This window comes from Zootoca vivipara, chromosome 9, assembly GCF_965207765.1.
Source record: "Zootoca vivipara chromosome 9, rZooViv2.hap1.1, whole genome shotgun sequence".
Taxonomy (NCBI): domain Eukaryota; kingdom Metazoa; phylum Chordata; class Lepidosauria; order Squamata; family Lacertidae; genus Zootoca; species Zootoca vivipara.
The window spans coordinates 67,312,646-67,332,277 of NC_142592.1; the positions used below are offsets into that span (position 1 = coordinate 67,312,646).

Consider the following 19,632-nt stretch of genomic DNA (forward strand, 5'->3'; position numbering starts at 1 on the left):
GCCAGACTGAATCGGGCCGATTTGGGAAAACCATGCTTTCAGCCCAGGATGCTGGCGACAGCTCCAGATCACCCCGAGATCGGTTGAGCCACCTGGAGTGTTCTAGGGATGTCAGGAAGCAGGGCAAACCGATACAGGAGAGACATGTTTTGTTGCAGCTGGGGCAGAGGAAGGCCTCCAGCTGTGCTGCTGCAGATGCACCATGGCTCTGCACTCCTCCCAGCGGTCATTCCTCCTCTGGTCACTGCTGTGGGTGCACAACCTTTCTGCAACTGCAGTCATCTGCAAGGGATTCCCACAGGGCGGGGTTGATGCAGACATCTTTGTAATCCAGTATTGGCTATTAAGCGCTTCCCTACGTTATTGTGTAGGCGTCACGCCATCAGTTTCAAGCAAGAGGGATTTTTAAAAATGCAAATATTTACAGCCAGGTTCCCTTGGACTGTTTGTGTTTGCAATGCTAGCTTCTTATCGTGCTGGGAATTGGCGAAGGGCGGTAGTTCAATGGTAGAACTTATGCTTTGCATGCATAAGGTCCCAGGGTCAATTCCCAGAATCCTCAGGTAGGACTGGGAAGGTAAGACTATTGGTTTGACTCCACATAAGCCAGCTTCCTATGAATGTACACATTCCCTTACTGTCACATCCAGGTCACTCAGTTGGCCAGAGCATGACATTCTTAATCTCAGGGCTCTGGGTTCGAGACCCACATTGGGCAAAACATTCCTGCCTTGCATGGGGCTTGGACTAAATAACCCTTGTGATCCCTTCCCAACTCTATAATACTATGGTTCGTTTCCCCAGCAGCAAAGCCCATATAGTTTGCAACAAGCTCATTGAGACTTAATTATGGATGGAGATATTTTTTTGAACTAAAACCACCAGCTAGCTGAACTTTTCTACTTTTGGCCCACAAGAGGCCAATGGGCTCAGTAAAGAGACCGATAGTCCAGCCTACTGTAAGGGAATATGCTTCACAAGATAAATATGTGTGTTGTTTTCAGGTGACACAGCCTCAAAGCTGTGTGACAGACAGAGCTCACATCAAGTGCCATTTTGCTTTACTTTTGTGTTTACTGTCAAAATACAGAAAAGGAACCCTCAGAAAATTGAAAGTAATAAGGATGGTACAATACACACCAATAGGTTTGGGTTAGATCAGGCATCCCCAAACTTCGGCCCTCCAGATGTTTTGGACTACAATTCCCATCATCCCTGACCACTGGTCCTGTTAGCTAGGGATCATGGGAGTTGTAGGCCAAAACATCTGGAGGGCCGAAGTTTGGGGATGCCTGGGTTAGATGTTCCCATTGGGATAGGAACCCAGGTATCTGAACCACAGCTGTATCTGGAGTTAAAAGATGCCAGTGATACCTGAAGGAGCGTCTCCACCTCCATCATTCTGCCCAGACACTGAGGTCCAGCACCGAGGGCCTTCTGGCGGTTCCCTCGTTGCGAGAAGCCAAGTTGCAGGGAACCAGGCAGAGGGCCTTCTCGGTGGTGGCGCCTGCCCTGTGGAACGCCCTCCCAACAGATGTCAAAGAGGAAAACAACTACCAGACTTTTAGAAGACATCTGAAGTCAGCCCTGTTCAGGGAGGCTTTTAATGTTTAATAGATTATTGTGTTTTATTTTTCTGTTGGAAGCCGCCCAGAGTGGCTGGGGAAACCCAGCCAGATGGGCGGGGTATAAATAATAAATTATTATTATTATTCTCTGCTTGACCTGGAGAGCTGGCGACTGATGTGCCTGATAAACCACTCTCACCCACCCCTCGCATTAAAGATGAAATACAAGGAAATATGCAGGACATTTTAATTGTACACCAAACTTAACACTGTACAAAAAAAACAAAAACATTTTTACAGAGTCGTTGTGCTTTGGTTGTTTTTATTATTTACATTTGTTTCCAGAATTTCATCCCCATTCTAGCTTCTAGCCAGATGAATTTCTTCTGCACCAGAAATTCCCCCTCAAAAAGAAAACTTGCAGAACTCAGCTAACTTTTGGAAGTGCTTCAGATGCATTACTAGAAGCGCTCAAAGTTTCTTCCTGCTAATTTGCATTACGCCAAGGTAAACTGCCCTCCTTCCTTGAAATTAAGCAGGGGGGACGGCGACAACCTCAAAACCGCAAGTAAAGACTTCACCCGTTTCCTTCCTTCTCCTTGCTAACACCACCTCCTACCAAGTCTTGCAACATACACTGTGCCTCCTTTTGCTTCCAAATGCATCTTTCTGATGCTTCCTTCTAAAGACCTCATCCCTTTTCTGCTCACTGTAGTATAATCTCTTTACCTAACCTAAACCTTCTGCGACATTCATCTAAGCCTTCTGCGTCCACTGCGATCTGCTTTCAGTAGTTCAGAGCACACAAGGCACTCTACAGGCCTGTGGTCAACCCAAAATGCTACATCAAAACGGACCTCAAATCTCCCCTCCCCCTAAGATTGCCAAACATGCGGACCACCTAAGTTCTTCTGTACCTTTAAAAGGAAATACAGAATTCTGCTTACTCAGCACCTTCTCTCTGCTGAAGTAGAGCTGTTTTTAAAGGCACAGGCACCCCAGGTCGGTTTTGGGGATGGGGGTAGGAACTCTTGTTCTCCCATTTTCCCAATGGCTCAAGAACATATGGCTTTGCTTCACCTTGAAAAGTCCTGAACTGGCTTTTAAATATACATAACATACCAACACATGCTCTCTCCCTCTCTCTCTCTCACACACACACCCCAACAAGTACTTAAAAAAAGAAAAAGAAAAACGCCAATTCGGTTGTTGAGAAATAAAATGAAATCAAAGTACAAAAGTTCTCTACAAATGTATTCAGGTAATAATAATAAAAAAACAAGATTAAATACTTGGCAGGTCATGTCAATTCACACAAGGAATGTACAACGAACAAACAAAAATTAAGTATAGAATTCCAGTCAGTAAAATGGAAACCTGTTGAACTTGGGCGTCTGTCTCTCTGAGAAATGTGGGTTGCAGGTCTCGGACCACCTTCCTTCTACAGTAAGGGCTGGAATAAACCAGATTTAACAACCTAGGGGGAACTGCATCAAACAGAATCCCTCTACAAGCCAAAAAAAACCCTCAAATTTTAAATAATGAGCATTTTTCTATGTGGAACTGCTGAGAGAAAAAATGCTTTTAACGGTGGGTCTGCTCTATATTCTTTGGGCATCAAGCCTCAAAAATTCAGCTCCTTGGTGACAAATCCTGCAACAGCTGAAGCTTGCTCCAAAACGTTCCTCACAGATGCAACATTTTCAAAACCCACTTTGTAACCCCCAAAATCAGAGCCCTTAACTTTTCAGAATCAGACTCCAGTTCAACAGTGTTTGCTGAAAACCAGTAGCTGCCATAAAAGGAGAACAAAAAACACAAACAGAAAGACCACAGACATTTATATTCAGAAGGAGTAACCATCCTCACATTACAGGAAAGAAAATGTACACTTTTTATTTATAAATAAACAGTGGGGAGAAGGGCTTCCGACCCCTTCAAACGAGTGTCTCTTTCCGCTTGCCACTGAGCTGCTGGGCTCTCTCCCTCGTCCTCCGGAGCCCAGAGTGCATCCGGTACGGCTTGGGGTTCTTGGCCTCATCTGACGCCATGTCCGTGACTGAGCTGCACTCCACGCTGTTCTCGTCCAGCTCCATGTGGAGGCTGCCGGAGAGGGTGGACGGCCTCCTCTTGATTTTGGCACTGGGCACAGAGGGGTTGTTCTCCTCCGCCTCCTCGCTGAGCTCCGGCAGCTCTTTGAGCTCGCAAGGCGCAGCGCTCAGCTGGTAGGGCCCAATGGCCGCCCGGATGCAGTTGAACCACTGCTGCTTGTGGAAGATGTCGTTGGCCTGCAGCGTGTGGGACTGGCCAGGGGCAGGGTCTCTGAAGCGGACCCGGAAGATGTTCTTAGCTGCAGAGGGGGGAAACAAGGGGAGGAGAGATGTCATCAGAATGGAGCTTCAAGACTGCTGATTGACACGAGTTTACTGAGCAATGGTCACAGAGGTCTGCTTGCCCGGCTACTTTGACACACATTCCTGGGTCAGCCAAAGTCTCCCCCACCCCCAGCTCCCCCCCACACCAGCGGTTTTCATTTGCTGAAGGGGTTTCACGAATGTTTGACCTACATCCAAATCATGATGATGATGATGATGATGATGATAATAATAATAATTTATTATTTATACCCAAATCATGATGATGATGATGATGATGATGATGATAATAATTTATTATTTATACCCCGCCCATCTGGCTGGGTTTCCCCAGCCACTCTGGGCGGCTTACAACAGAAAAATGAAATAAAACAATTAAACATTAAAAGCCTCCCTAAACAGGGCTGCCTTCAGATGTCTTCTAAAAATCTGGTAGTGGTGCCTCGCTAGATGAATTTAATTCGTTCCCTGGGTCTTTTCTTATAACGAAAAATTCGTCTAGCGAATCCCATAGGAATGCATTGAATTTTTTTTTGCCCATAGGAACGCATTAATTGAATTTCAATGCGTTCCTATGGGAAACCGTGATTCGCTAGACGAATCTTTCATAAAACGAATTCGTCTAGCGAGGCAACCTCCGCTCGAAAAATCCTTTCGTTAAGCGAAAATTTCGTTAAGCGAGGCACCACTGTAGCTGTTTTTCTCTTTGACATCTGATGGGAGGGCATTCCACAGGGCAGGCGCCACCACCGAGAAGGCCCTCTGCCTGGTTCCCTGCAACTTGGCTTCTCGCAACAAGGGAACCGCCAGAAGGCCCTCGGCACTGGACCTCAGTGTCACATTCATGAGTCACATTCAGGACCAATGCTGGTATTTTTTTCAGGGCCTGGCAAGTCCCAACCTGGATTTGTGTTGAACTTTATGCCAAAATCCAGGGGAAAGGGGGACTAATCCTCACAAATTCCCATTAAAGCAAAGACGGCTTGCGTACAAGACAGCCTTCGGACAGACTGCTGAAGGACACGGGCCTATTTGCTTCATACCTTTATCGGAATTGCCAAAGGCACCTCGGAAGGAGCCTCCCATTTTCACGTCGCCATCCTGCAAGTCCTCGAGCACCAGGTCCTGAGCGGGTATCGGCTGCCGGTACACTTGGTAAGAATGACGCTCGTTCCGTGTCACAGGCCGAGTCAGAACCAAGATATCTTGGAAAAGGAAGACGTAGAGCTTCTGGAGGGGGAAGGAAATGCTTTGGTCAAGGTCTTAAATCGGAACAATATATATATATATATAGGCTACATGCAGAATTATTAGGCACTTCTCCAGTTGAAAGGATCCAAGGGGCCCTTGCTTGAAAGACCTACCCAAGGCACAGGAGACTGGGCTGGCAGTCAGAGAAACTGCTCGAGCAAACTGGGTCAGCAGCATGACTCCAAATAAGCACCAGATCTCCATACGCAGACAACCACGATAATGCTAGAGGACTAGCATTGCCAGAGCAACTAATGATGCAGGGCTGCCAGCCAGGGAGACACAAGAGAGTTTTGACTACAAAATAGGTTGAGCTGACCTATGACAGGACGGTTTGCTCATAGCTGGGAGGAAGGCCAGGCAACCCCTTCAGGTTCCAGCTTCTATTTTTGAGAAGCAGCACCGGCCAAGCTTTTAGAGAACCGCTTTAGACTCCAAGCCGTCACCAGTTTTCTCCCAAGCCCAAAAGATCACATACTTGGAAGAATCTAAGGGATGCATTGCATCACTGGGAGCACGCAGGAAATGCCTCTTGACCACCACCACCCCCAGCAAAATGCATGCTGTGCTTTCTATAGTAACTTTATGCTAATTATTTCACCACCAACTGCAACCTGGGCAGATGCCAGCCCTGCTTTCTGTGTCTAGGTGTTGCCTGATGCCTCTTAATGGGTTCTTTAATGACCCGGCACTAAAGTCAAGGTCTGGAAAGAAAGGGGGGGGAAAGTGGGGGCGCCAACTCTCGTCACAGCAAGGTAGTCTTCTCTTTTTTAAAAAAGAGAGAACGAATCAAGAGATAAAAGTGGCAGGTCCTGGACACTTATTTCTAGAGTGTTAAAAGATGCGCCGCAATCAAGAATTTGAGACTGGTGCCGTTTCACTCTGCAATTCCCTGGCAGGTGTTGTGGCTGCAAGATGGAAGCATCTGCAGCATCAGCTCTCTAAAATCAGATACTTACATGGCCGTTCTTGTTCTTCAGCTCCCCGTGGCAAAGCAGCACTTTGCTCGCTTCGATTCGTGGGTCTCTCTGCTTCTCGTCGAGGTACTCCAGCTTGTCAATGTAATACTGACATTCAGACTCCCCTTTCTTCAAGTTGATGTCCGAGAGGACTCCTTGGATTATGGAGATCTACAAGCAAAGTGTCCACCAATTAATACTGCTTGATAACTGAAGTCGGGCAGTGAGAGCACAGGCCTCCATACAGGCAATGGATCGAGAAGATACATGGGACAGGGCCTTACTCAACCGAGCACCACAACACAAAACAGAAACAGAATGTTCAATTGCTTGAGCCAATCAGGACTGCTCAAGACGTTCTGGGGCTAGGGTGGAAACTCCAACTGGCACAGAATCTCTTCCACAAGCACACAGTGGGGTACAACACACAAAGCAGTTTCCTACAAAACTGCACTAAGGTGAGCAGAAGCCCTTGGAAGAGCACTGCTTTGTGCTTGCAAAGCTCTTAGCCCATTTCAATGGGACTTGTGCAGGAGAACTTCCTGGCAGCTTCTAGAGTGCTTTCTGCACCCACAAATCAGGTGTCTTCCTTTGCGTTCGTGCCTGGCGTTGGGCCTGCCACATTTAACAATGTATTTAAAAGCATGTCAACGAGTACTAATTCAGAGGGGCCATTTCCAGCTAATCTGATCCATCATTCCACAAACTGCATTTACGTTCACTACGTATTATTGCAAGAAAGATAGTTTGTAGGGTTGGACTTGGTTTTAAAAAGGTACTTTACTAAAGAAAGAAGATTCCGATTAAACATCAGGAATAACTTTCTGACAGTTAAGAGCTGTTTGACAGTGGAACAGACTCCCTCGGAAGGTGGTGGACTCTCCTTCACTGGAGGTTTTTAAGGAAAGGTTGGATGGCCATCTGACATGGATGCTTTAGCTGAGATTCCTGCATTGCAGGGGGGTTGGACTAGATGACCCTTGGGGTCCCTTTCAACTCTACAATTATAATATATTAGAAGCTCCGTGCAGAGAATCCACAGGCACTTACTGCTTCTTCCAGAATCTGAACGTCGGGATGATCGTTGGGTGTATGCCTCAGGATTTCCTTCAGGAGGAGAGGGTACTTGACCAACCGACTCCGAGGGATATCCAGAAAGCTCCAGAGGTCCAGCTTGCGGCTGAAAGGAGATTCAAGGCAACGCTGGAGGAAGTCCTGGACTCGGCGGTCTTGCTTCTTCTGGTCCAGGAGGGCTTTCGCTGCCAACTGGTTGCTGCAATAGGCCTTGTATGCATTCAGTCCTGGTAGCTAGAAAGACGATGGAGCGGCATTTGAATGAATTTATTAATACGGTCGCAGACCAGCATCAACACGCACAATATCACAGGCCATAAAACATATCAAAAATTCAAAGGACAGTATGAATGTAACAGGATTTAAATATAAAACATTAAAAGAACGGCATTTGTAAACTGCAGCATCAGAACCGCTGCCCCCTCCCCACTTGAATGAGTCAGGCAATCTGCTAGGTGCTCTGCAGTGTTGTGTATGAATGTAAGGAATTCCAATTATGCAGCTCCCACTGTGAAGAATACAGCAGGGGGAGAAGAAAGCAAGGGGCACATTCCATATCCAATTCCTAGCTGCCTTTTGGTTAAGTGAAGCCCATCTAGCCTCATGTGAAGATCTTCAAAAGTGCAACGCTTCAAGAGAAGACTTATGAACGCCATCATATACCATACTTTTTCAGTCTGGAGTGCTAATACACATGTCACATCTCTTTGTTCACAGTTGCAGTGTACAAAGTTTCTTTTAGCATGGTTTATTTCAAGTGTCCAGGTTACGTCATATAGATTATCTCAGTAACCCTTACACAACAGCCCTGTAAGTTAGGTTACTATCATTCTCGTGTTGTAGATGAGTAACTGAGGCTGGGAGGAGGCAAATGACGTGAGAAGCAGGCCTCAGGCGTTAGTTATTGCTGCTCATCTCAAATTAACTGGCAAGCAACCAGACAGAAATGCAAGTCAATTTGGCTTGAAAAGTCCATTATGCAAATGAAATCCAGAGCAACACACATCAGCTTAATTATAGGATCTCATGACTTTCCAAAGCCAATGCTCCCATGAATTTTGGATGGCTGATCTCCCGTAAGGAACAGAGGGAGAGAGATCCGAGGGTTACTCACCCACTTCACAAGAATGGGTCCAATTTGCTCCACTGTCCCATCTGGCCTTGTCGCTTCCCCCAGCCTTGCCAGAAAGTCTGCAAGATAAACACAAAAGGGGATTGGTACCAGGACACTCTTCTCAACATACACATTTTTTAAAAATTCACATTTAAAACAGTAATCAGCACAAGTGCAGAGTGCTGGGGATGACGTTCAAAGCCTATGTCCCGTAGAGAATGCTTCTTCTCGTGTGGCTTTAGATCTGCAGAGAAACCCTGCTCCACATCGCAGAAGAGGTCTACTGGAGGAACTGGCCGGCCCCTCTCTGTGCAATGGCACTCAGCGGCACTTTGCTGGTGGGTGTATGAAACAGCCCACTCCACGGACAATTTACAGTCGGGTAAAAACCTGACGCTTTCAGAAAGCTTTTGCAATAGGCAGCCCTGTGCTGTCTGCACATGGGATTTCATTTGAGTATTTTGTGGCAGATGCGTTATGGTTTTAACATTTTATAGGTCGGTTTTTTGAGCTACTTTGATGTGGCGGGCAGAGAATGCGGCACGTTTACATGAATTCATGAGTGCTGGAGGGGGGGGGTGGGAAGAAGGGGTGGAGAAGCTCACCTTCATGCAAAGGGATATAGGAATCCAAGTCCCCAAAGATGTGAGTGAGCTCTTCTTCAGACATGATAGACAACTTCAGCATGGGGTCATGATAAGCCTGTCAACAAGAAAGGATGGGAAATTACAAAAAAATAAATTAAAAAGCAGCTTGACATGGCATTGCGGTGCAACTGCATGGTTTGGAGAGGGGGAAAGGGTGGTGAGAGCCATATCTCAATGGCAGAGCACACGCGTCACACGCAGATGCTTGCAGGTTCAGTCCCCAGCACTGGTCTCCAAGGAGATCTGGGAAAGACTTAAACACCGGAGAGCGGAGACAAGACCAGAGTCTGACTCGTTATATGGGCAGCCTCCTATGGGAGTTTCCATGCAACAGGATTGCGACCTCCAGGCAGCTGAAGCAAGAGCTCCCAGTGCACTTTGTGTCTGCAGGATTCATTGCCCACAAAAAAAGGCAGGTGCACTGTCAGGCTGGGAATGGCAGATAAGCCTGTAGCCGAGTTCTCTCCTCTTACACCTTCACCCCTCCCAAATGCTATAGCTGCCATTCCTCCATTGCAGGGAGTTGGACTAGATGACCATTTCTATGCCATTTTATGTTTCTAAGAAAATATCTCAAAGCAGCTTGCCACACATTAATGGTATATCCTGCCACAAAGCTGCTCCTTTGAGATTTTTTCTTAAAAACCATAAAATGGCATAGAAATGAAAATAGTACGTACTGCTACTACCATGTGACTTATTTCACTGAAAAACGGAAATTGGCAGAGGAGCAACCAGCACAACTACTTCCACATTTATCCAGTGACCTTTCATGGAACGAGCAAAGTCCTTTCCTCTTCAGAAAGTCTGAGGCCTAATCCAGTATATCCAGTGCATTTAACCGTTGCAAAGTGGGGTGGGGGTGGGGAGCTAACATAATATATTGATTTGCAGTGTCGTCAATATAAAGAAAGCAGAGAAAGAGGCTAACCTTTCTGGCAAGCTTCAGGTCCTCGATCAAATCCTGCTCACCCCGAGACATTTCGTATATCGCCTGTGAACAAAAAGTGGGGGGAAATATCAGAACTGTCTCCATTTTATTGCCCTAGAAATAACAGCTGAAGTCAAAGATCTACCACTTCGGGGTTTCTGAGCTTTTGCTGACCACTGACTATTCCACTAGCCAGTTATGTTGAAGCAGCAACAAAGCAGCAGCCAATCAAGCCCCACCAGTAGAGCCCAAACCATTTCTATCAAGAAGCCAGCCGCCCTGCAGCCCCCAAAGGGGAGAAGCTCAATCGTTGAGCTGCATCCGCCCCCCTGGGCTTAAGGGCCAAAACGGAAGGGAATGGCTTGAATCATTGCTGAGAAAAGTAAACTCATTGTCATGAAAGGAGGCTTTGAAGCTGCAACATCATGCCAAATCAAACATTGGGGCGCGTTAGACTTCAGTGTGAAGTGCTGAACTCGCCCAGAGGGCTGAACTTTGCCCCTCTTTTTCTCATTTGCTGCTTTAGTCATTTGTATTAATGCATAACTTTGGTCCGGATCACCAGCTAGCATGAGTCATAAAGCTGGAGCTTCAGAATTAATCATTTTTTAATGCCCGATATGAAGTATATTGTCTCCCATGTTGGGGCCTTGGCCCAGGTTGGGTTGGGGGGGGGGAGAGAGAATATATTATCAGTCAAGATTCAGAGGGGAAATTTAGTATCTGTTTTTAAGGAATGTGGCAGGACAGAAGCACCTTCTTTCTGGAGAACAGAGCAGTTCTTCAAACTCTTCTGCCACTATCTTTTATACACCGAATAACTGAGGCCTCCTCCCCCCCCCGTCCTCCCCCCCCCCGATGCATTATAGAAATGCAAAACCAGAGAGCACACCATTTATGCAATCTTCTTCTCATGTATCTACTTGCCCTGCCCAGTTTCCTTGCCTTATTCTAGGCAGCAAAGTAACGCCTTCTGCAGATCTGGGGATATGGTGGTGGCAGGAGGCTAGCTGTCATAAATGGGGGACTGGAAACATGACTGCTGCCTCCTGAACACTGGGTGCTTCTCCTTACACTGCCGGCAGGTCTTCAAAACATGCCTCCGGAGACCATGAGGACTAGAAACATATGGCTCTTTTTCCTCTCAAAACAACAGCCAAGATGCTCAGAAATCCCAATTCAGTGCTGAATTCTAACAGCCCCATCTGTCTAGGGCTGGCTGTTGGGGTTGCCCCAATGGAGGCATACCTCTTGGCGCTTGATTTCTTTGGTGCTCAGCGTCTCTTTCATGTTGACATCCAACGTCTCGGACCAAAGCACACTGTTTCTTCTTTTCGGTGGCGTGGGGGCAGCTGACCGACTGCACAGTTTCTGCACGCTACCTGGAGACTTGCTCTCGCCGCGAAGAGAGAATGACTGCAGGACACCAGGGAGGGAAAGGAGATGGTTTGCATACAGTCACGAACCTTAGGAACTTATGATGTATTTTAACAGACGCTGTACAGAAAAACAGCTGTGAGGCATTTCATGCCAACCAGGGATGTTGCACAGCCCAGCAAACTGTGTGCATAGGCACAAACACACAACGCAACGAAGTCCCGGTCAATGCAACTGCCTCTGGAAGAATGCCTGTAGAAATATCCTTAAGATCAGGCCCACATAATCTGTCACAAACCCACACATGCGAGCCAAAGGCAGCCCACTGGGATGCAACAAGTCTCCTGGCTTTGCTGCATGCTAGGGAAGTGACAAATAGGTGAGTTGTCAAACACCTAGCAGGACCCAATGCCCTGGAGGTGGATTCCAAATTGTGCAGGCCCGCCTTAAGAAACTTCACCCTTAGCGGCTTCAGTAAGCAGGGCGTGTGTGTAGCTAATCCAGGCACCACGGAGCCTTGAGAGATCTAATGTGCAAATGCCCTCTTCTGCTCAACCCTCCCCTTCCCATACTACAGATTTTGGATAGCTGGAGAGGGTTGGGGTCAAGCTGGCTGAGAATCTGGTTTCAAGTACATAAATAGTGTAATTCTACCTCTCCCAGCTCTGGTAACATTAACAAGCCATGTGAGCTGTGTTCTTTGAGGCTTGAAACAGCACTAGCATCCCGAGCGAGCAGTATTTACACAGTTGGGGTGGATGGTATATCTTACATGACAGGCTCTGCTGATGTCATGTTTCTATTATGAACAGCCGGGTAAACTCAGACATCAGCACATGCTGCATCATGTCACATGCAGCCATCAAGTGCTGGCACAGGCGGCAATCTAATGCCTCTCCCCCCAGCACATTGGCCTCAGTTTATAGGCCGCTCCTTATAAAACTGCACCAGGGTCTTGACTCTACAACACAATTATCTGCAACCAAAAGCATGCAAATCTATTTTGTTCCAATGACTTGCTTATATGTTTGTGCAGAAATGTGGACTACAAGGCAGTTAGGACACAAAATGCCAGCTGGTGTGTGGAAAACCTGAGTTAAAATATTTGTGGGGAGGAAAAAAATTCTAAATCCAAGTTCTGCAAGAACTGAGCAAGTTTCTATGTTCCCCTCACCTTGTGGCTTTACTAGAGGTGCTTGGAGACTGGAGAAGAGAAGGAAGACAAAGAAGCCATCCATACCCTCAAACATCCACTTCAATTTTCCCCCTCTGGACCCATGAGGACTATAAACTTGTTCATTTTAAAAAGTAAAAAGAGAAATATGAGGCTCAGTTCTGCAGGCTGTAGAAATCCTTTCTACAGCAGAATGGTGGATAATACTTACTCCATGGTCGCCCCCCACCACCAAAAAACAATTGCAACATCAAACCCACATGCTTACCTGTATTGTCTGTCCAAATCTTCGCACTGCACCATTTCTCACAGGAGAAATCAGGTTTGCCAAGGAGGTGACCCGAGCCAGAGGTCGGACGCGCTTATTGCTAGGCTCCTGCAAATAGATGAGAGAACAAGTTGTACTGACTGTTTACTCAAGACTTAGTGCGTTGACAGTGTCCAGACTCCCTTGGAGGAAGGGGATAAGGACTACACAGAGTACCAAGGCACCCAATCCCAAAGCACACAAGCCCCATCAAAAGACAAATATATTTTGTTTAAACACTAAAGTTATAACCACAGTACAAACCAATGGCTCAGGTTAGCAAGAAGCAAGAATAACAAAGTCCACTATAGCTGGAACAAACAATGTTGTTTTCAGGGCCCACTTTTTTTTTGGCCTGTGTCCCAGGGAGAATGAGGTGTGAGTTTTTCTCTGACTCCCCCTGGGTGTTAAAACAAAATCTAGCACGACAGTTTTTAGTGTCTTAATAAGACAGGCCACCACAGCAAAGTACATGAATAAAAGAGACATGAATAAAGAGACCAGCTGTCTACTGAGAGGTGTGGAAGAAGGAAGAGTGTATCTGCCCTGGAAGATGACTCAAGCTTGCTAGAAGTTTGTTCACACATAGAAAGGTTTGTGTGATTAAGCAGTCACTGGCATGTTACCTCCTGTGTATCACTGAGATGTGTTGCTACCACTGCCAGGCAATGTGCTGGAGGCAGAGAGCAGGGATACATCCTTGCATTCCTATGCCTCTCTCTGAAAGACACTCAGGTTCCCAAAGCAAGAACAAGGCACAACTGGAGGGAGAGAGAGATGTTCAAAGGGCTGAACTAAAGAGAAATAGGCTGCTCAAATACCTTAGGGCTGCATAGCTGAGGTCTGTGTCATTGCTAGGACTGACTTTCAAGAGATAATGTCTTAAGCTATTGTAAAAGTCTGTCCCAAAACAGTATCTGCCCTTTGAAGTTGCAACACAGGGATTTCCCTTCTCTTGGAAATAAGAATCGTGATCTCATCTAACTTCCCTCCCTTTTTTCAGTACTGTACTTTTGATTTAGGCTATCAATTCCAACCGTTTCCCTTCCCCAATTGATTTCAAGCCCTTGGGGCAGGATCCTGTTGCTTTGTCGGTTTTGGTACGGCACAGAGGACACATTGAAAGGTTGACCACAATCACTGTGGCCTTCTACACTTTTATTTTCGATGGGAAATTGACAGGATGCCGTAATTTCACAAGAACCCAGAACAGAAGGCAACCCCATCACAAGACTGTGTTGTCAGCCTACTTCACACTAGTAGAGGGTCAAGTTCGTTTGGTGTTTTCAATCCAGGAAATTTCTCCCTAGAGAAACCAGAAAGGTGGAAGCTATTGCCACGGGGATTAAAAGTGGGACCAACTTCATTCCTAGGTGCACAGATAGTAATGGTTGTTGGGGTTGGGAGTTAACACATGCCGCACAGAGGAAGTGGTAGGACTAAAAAAGGAGAAAGACTTGAGTCGATAGGGCCTTACTGTCACGTCCAGGAGTGACGATTCAGAAATAGCTCTGCTGGAGGAGTCAGTAAAGCAGAGCCCCAGAGAGCAACAATGCTTTGCTCTCCCATTAAGATACCAATGAACACAGAGGAATGATGTCATGAATTCCACAGAAGGGGGGTGGTGGCAGAGTGCAGGATCCCCTTTCAAGGTGAAGGAAGGAACATGCACATCAACAGCCCTTCTGACAGAGGAAAGTCCCCTTGTTGCTTGCTTGCAGTTTCATAATGTATCTCATTGGGGGAGGGGGGAATGGACAAAAACAAACTACAGTATATGAAATTGTTTTATATAGGTTTTATTGTTAAATCGCTTTGAGATGTTCTCATAGGAAGCAATGCATAAACAAATGAAATAAATAAAAGTATGCCATTTTAATGTCCACGGGTGTATGCAGAACCTCCTTTCATACAGACCTGTTAGGTCACCAAAGCTCAGGACAGATAACCATGTTCCCTGTTTTATTTGTTCTTGCGGTTAAAGATGTGAAGCAGGGTGCTGTTATTTCCAGTTCACATATGTTGAACAGAGGCTTGGGAGACAAGAGACTCACCAGTGAATTTAAACTGTTTAATTTTCTCAAGATGCAATGTCTAGCCCAGAGAACAGCAGGTTGGGGTCGAGTCTGAGCGTGCCTCATTTGGGCAAATCACTCTCCCTCATGTAAATGTTGTGTACAACAACTATCTGAAAAGGGGTACTGCCGATATAAAGCCCTCTGTAAATCAAAAAGTACTATATTAATGACTTAGGTGGGTGAAGCGAACTTAAGTTTGCACTAAAAAAAGAGAAAGAGGTACACATATTCCCCCCACATTTGCTCAATGTGGAATGTATTACAGTGGGTGCTTTAGTTTGTGAACCGTGTTGTGGGCCTGAAAAGGTAGACTAGACATCGATTCTTTAAAATAATAAGCAAAAAGTGATGATAAAAAACAAGAAGAATGAGTTTTTCATGGCGGCTTCTACATTCTTTAGGCACTACAGCTGTGGTGCAACATGATATTTCAAGTGGAGAGTGAGGAAAAGGTTTGCATGGGCATATGCTGAATTCAGCGCTGTAAAATAAGGTAGAAGAGGAGCACCCAGAAGCTAGAGCTCTGCAGAGGAAAAACTAAGAACTGGCAGGGCAGCTCCTTTTCTCAAGGGCCTGTTACAGGCATGTATCACAGCACCATGCTGTTGGTGTGTACATTAAGTTTTCATAGATGCCTGTGTAGCACAGCCCTGCCAATGTGAAGCACACACATGCAAAAAAAAATTCCTTTTTTTACAGAGCACAAAGGATTCCACACACACACACTCCCAATAGTTCACCAAGTATTTTTGAATTGTGTTTTGAGCAATTTGTTCGTTGTTCCTGATGGGAGATCAGGAGGCAAGCTTTGAGTTTCGGAGTTGCAGCAATGGAGAGCACGACTGAACCAGTTTTTCAAGTTGTGAATTTTAAAGAGAGCATTATCTGACATCCTTGCCTGCTCCCATGTAGAAAATAGCCTTCACACTTCAGCACAGAAGCAAGCAAAGAAGAGGATATGAAATATTCTTCCAGATGCTTCTTTTGCTTCAGAAAACAAATCAGTCACGTTCAAATTAGACCTTTGAACTGAACCTGAATGCCTCCCAGGCAAGCAAGTACAAATGCTGAGAACACCTGGGAAACATAGGCTTTCAGTTAATGCCAAATGAGATGTGAGCTGAAGAGCTCAGGGGCACAGCTTTTATACCAGCTGCCTGGGAGAAGAAGCTGCCACTTGATAGCCACATCTGGAAATTCACTTCTAAGACTAAAGTCTGATCCCACAATGTGCTTCTGTTTGTACATAGTTAGATATCTATTGGAATAGACCGTGTAGATGGTTCCTCAGGACTCATCCAAAGGTGCTCATGTGACAGTAGTTTCTCTCCACCATTTTGCCATATCCAGGATAACAAAGGATTTGGGACAATGAAGCTGTTCATCTCTGAACCCAATAGAGAAACTACTGTACAGTACAAGGTTTTTCTGGAAGCAGAAACTCTTCTCTGTCACAAATTTAGGAAACAAAATAAAAAAAAATCCTTCCAGTAGCACCTTAGAGACCAACCAAGTTTGTCATTGGTATGAGCTTTCATGTGCATGCACACAAAAGCTCATACCAATGACAAACTTAGTTGGTCTCTAAGATGCTACTGGAAAGATTTTTTTTATTTTGTTTCGACTACGTCAGACCAACACAGCTACCTGTAACAAATTTATGACTTAGCCATAAACCCTATAAACATACTGGTGAATCAATAAAGAATCTGACTTAATCGCCACTCCTCAAAACATCACTGACATCTAATTTATGGAGTCTCTTTCACCAAGTGAAGATGTTAATCCTAAACGCCTGTGTGTACATTTCTAATGGCATTATCTGTTTAGCAAGAACAGAAGCAGCTCACTACATCTATTAATATCCACTTTAGGAAAAGTTATGGCAATATCCCAAATTAAGACAGGTTAACAAATGGCAAAGAGACACACCCTATGGTCAGCCATCTCAGGTTGTACATCAAAGCTGCATTCAAGACCTATATAACCTGTCAGGACTCACAGTACTGAACCTTCAGGTTGGCAGATAACATAAAAAAGGTCTCGTTCCCTGTCCTCCTAACTTAATAAAGTCTCCTTTACATCGAACATCCAGACAGACAAAGAAAGGCAAGCTTACTGAGAAATATCCTGAAGTTGGTATATTTCACCTCCACAGCTGCCAAAATCCTTGCGTGTATCACACCAGAATGTTTAGACTCTAAACTTCGAAGTTCTGCCTTATTAAAGCTGAACTGTTGAATCATAAAGAAACCAACAGTGCTTCCGGACAGGATGTCATATGTCACAAGGCATCACTTATAGTAGTCTTGACTTTTGAGTTCTCATAATTCCTACCAGAAGACACCTTGAGGTATGCATTTCAGCAGGATTTAAGTACTTTCATTATGCCTCATATTATGCCTCCATGCAAGCAATAATCCTGCAGGAATGTCTCGGAGACCAATTTACTCAACAATAAGGGAAATGCCATTAAAGTGTACAGCTAAGCACCCACAGTGGAGCTTGATCCCCTGAGAGCACATACCCAAACAAGTATCCCTACTGGCAATCAATGAAATACAGCCACTCCTTTGTGTCTGCTTACTCCATTGCAGAATACATACACACAACATCACAAGATTGGGAAGTGGGCGGAATTAATGTAAAAGAGGAACAAGCTATGCTAAACTCAGAAGGTGGGGGGCGGGGAGGGGAGAGAATGAGCTACCAAATTCCACTGACAAATGGCTCAGTTGCTTCAGGTTCCTTAAATGGTAAACTGATGGGGGGGAGCTTATTTCTCTTTTTTTGTAATCATTTTTATTAAGTTCCCAATTTTACATTTCAAAACAAACATTTTACAAACTTTAGCCTATCCAAAGACTTCCCTTCTTCTCCTTCCATGGTTCATGTCTTTGTCAGCATGCAACTTTAGATAACATGCATAATATTTTAGGACTACAGTATACATTCCTGGCTCCTCAACATCATTGCTATAAGCAGTCCCTCCTGTAAATAAAGCAGGGTCAACGTCTAGACCTCAACAAATACCCAAAGGGTTTCAACACTCCCCAGCAGCTTCCTTTTAACAGGAAAGGCATGAGACACAAACTTGGCAGCCTATTAAGGAGTTCAGAACTGCCTGCCGCATTTATACCTTTCCTTAACAGCACCCAGCTGTAAGAGAAGCTTTTCCTGAAAGGGCTGTGTTAAGTCATGCTTAGCTAGCAGCTTCAAATAAAAGTATACAGGACACAAAAGGACAAATAGTACTACTGACTTATCCGTCTCTACTCACTGAGTCACACCTTAGCCTACGGAGAGCAATCCATAAACCCCGACGGTTTTCACTCACTTTTGCATCTCTCCCAGTAAGCTGACGCCATTTATGCAGGACTTCCGCGGTTGCCTGCTACAGGTGACTTCATTTCAGTCATTTTTAAACAGGCGCGTTTAAGAGCAAGGTGCGAAACAAATCAACGCTCCCACCTCTTACACGTGCAGTGTAATCCCCTGAAGGCTTACTCTGAAGCAAACCTCCTTCTGTTGAAAAGAGCGGACTTTGGGCAACGTTTTGGGCAAGTATGCAGAACCGTGCCACTTTAAGAAAACCCTTTATCGTTCTTCTGATTGCTGAATGCTTTTAACGCACGCCTTACCTCTTGTTCCCTGAAAGACTGGTTCTGCGCATCTATCACCCGAATAGTCCTCTTAATGGGGAGCAGCCCCCCGGCGTCATCGTGCGCCACCATAGCCCCTCTTCTTTTCCAAGGCTTCCTCGTGGTTTGTGCTGACTGTAATCCGCCCTCCCCACCCCTAATACTGCGAGCGAGGCGGTTACTCAGGCACCACCTGCCCCTCGCCGCGGTCTGAGCTCTGCTGCGGCTGCAACAGCTCCATCTCGCTTCCAGGTGACTCACGCAGACTCCCTCTGAGCCGGCAGCTCCGAGGAGAGCAGTCCAAGAGGCAGTGGGCGGGGCGCCGGAGCGGCCTGGTGGGCAGGGCTTCCTGGCGCCCGGGAGCCATTGGCTAGCCCACGGCTAAGTGGCACGCCCAGCCGTCTCGGGTTCCCCCACGGCAGGGAAGAACCGGCGCTGGACCACTGGGCTGGAGCCCCCTGTGGGAGGTATCCTGAACCGTCGCAGCACCAAGTAGCGCGTCCCCTTGGCGCCCGATCGTACACTGCAAACGTCCGAAGGGAGAATGGCTTCGCGTGTACAGCCCTCTCTTCAGACGTTTGCCTTGCACAGGAGGACGCCAAAGGGGGCTAGCGTGTTCTCCCAACTTGTAACAAACTGTCAGTATAACACCCACGCACCCTGGAAACGTAGGAAGAAACGGACTCTAAATGCTGAGATCAGAACCGAATGTCACAGTCTTTGCAAAACCGCCCCTCGCTAAAATGGCTCGACGCGATCCCGAGGAATAGCCTTGCAAACTCAATGTATGTTTTACCGAGCAGCAAGTACCTCACGCTGGGGCTTACTTGTAAGTAAACGGGCTTAGCTTGTGAATCGCAAATACAAAGGCTACGAGCCCAACCGTGTCTACTCATAAGTAAAAAAAAATCCTTCCAGTAGCACCTTCGAGACCAACTAAGATTGTTATTGGTATGAGCTTTCGTGTGCATGCACACTTCAGATACTTTAAGTTATTGAATCCAGGTTACAGGTAGGTAGCCGTGTTGGTCTGGATCGAAGTAAAATAAAAAAATTCCTTCAGTAGCACCTTAAAGACCAACTAAGTTTTTATTTTGGTATGAGCTTTCGGCACACGAAAGCTCATACCAAAATAA

The 19,632-nt window shown here is 45.9% G+C and overlaps 1 protein-coding gene across 2 annotated transcripts in view; it reads right to left on the reverse strand.

Moving 5' to 3' along the window:
- Positions 1–1,801: 1,801 nt before the first annotated feature.
- NET1 (neuroepithelial cell transforming 1) overlaps positions 1,802–19,632 on the reverse strand; it is a 65,033-nt gene continuing 47,202 nt past the window's right edge. The window contains exons 1-10 of one of the 2 annotated variants that reach the window (XM_035128432.2): positions 18,497–18,770; positions 12,739–12,846; positions 11,168–11,335; positions 9,920–9,982; positions 8,947–9,043; positions 8,342–8,418; positions 7,204–7,461; positions 6,154–6,324; positions 4,987–5,173; positions 1,802–3,918 (exon numbers count right to left, since the gene is read on the reverse strand). In XM_035128432.2, the coding sequence (XP_034984323.1) occupies positions 3,506–3,918; positions 4,987–5,173; positions 6,154–6,324; positions 7,204–7,461; positions 8,342–8,418; positions 8,947–9,043; positions 9,920–9,982; positions 11,168–11,335; positions 12,739–12,846; positions 18,497–18,589 (1,635 nt within the window). In that variant the 5' untranslated portion in view covers positions 18,590–18,770 and the 3' untranslated portion in view covers positions 1,802–3,505. Of the gene's footprint in view, positions 3,919–4,986; positions 5,174–6,153; positions 6,325–7,203; positions 7,462–8,341; positions 8,419–8,946; positions 9,044–9,919; positions 9,983–11,167; positions 11,336–12,738; positions 12,847–18,496; positions 18,771–19,632 lie in introns of those variants that run through there. The other variant, XM_060279238.2, reaches the window with a different exon arrangement.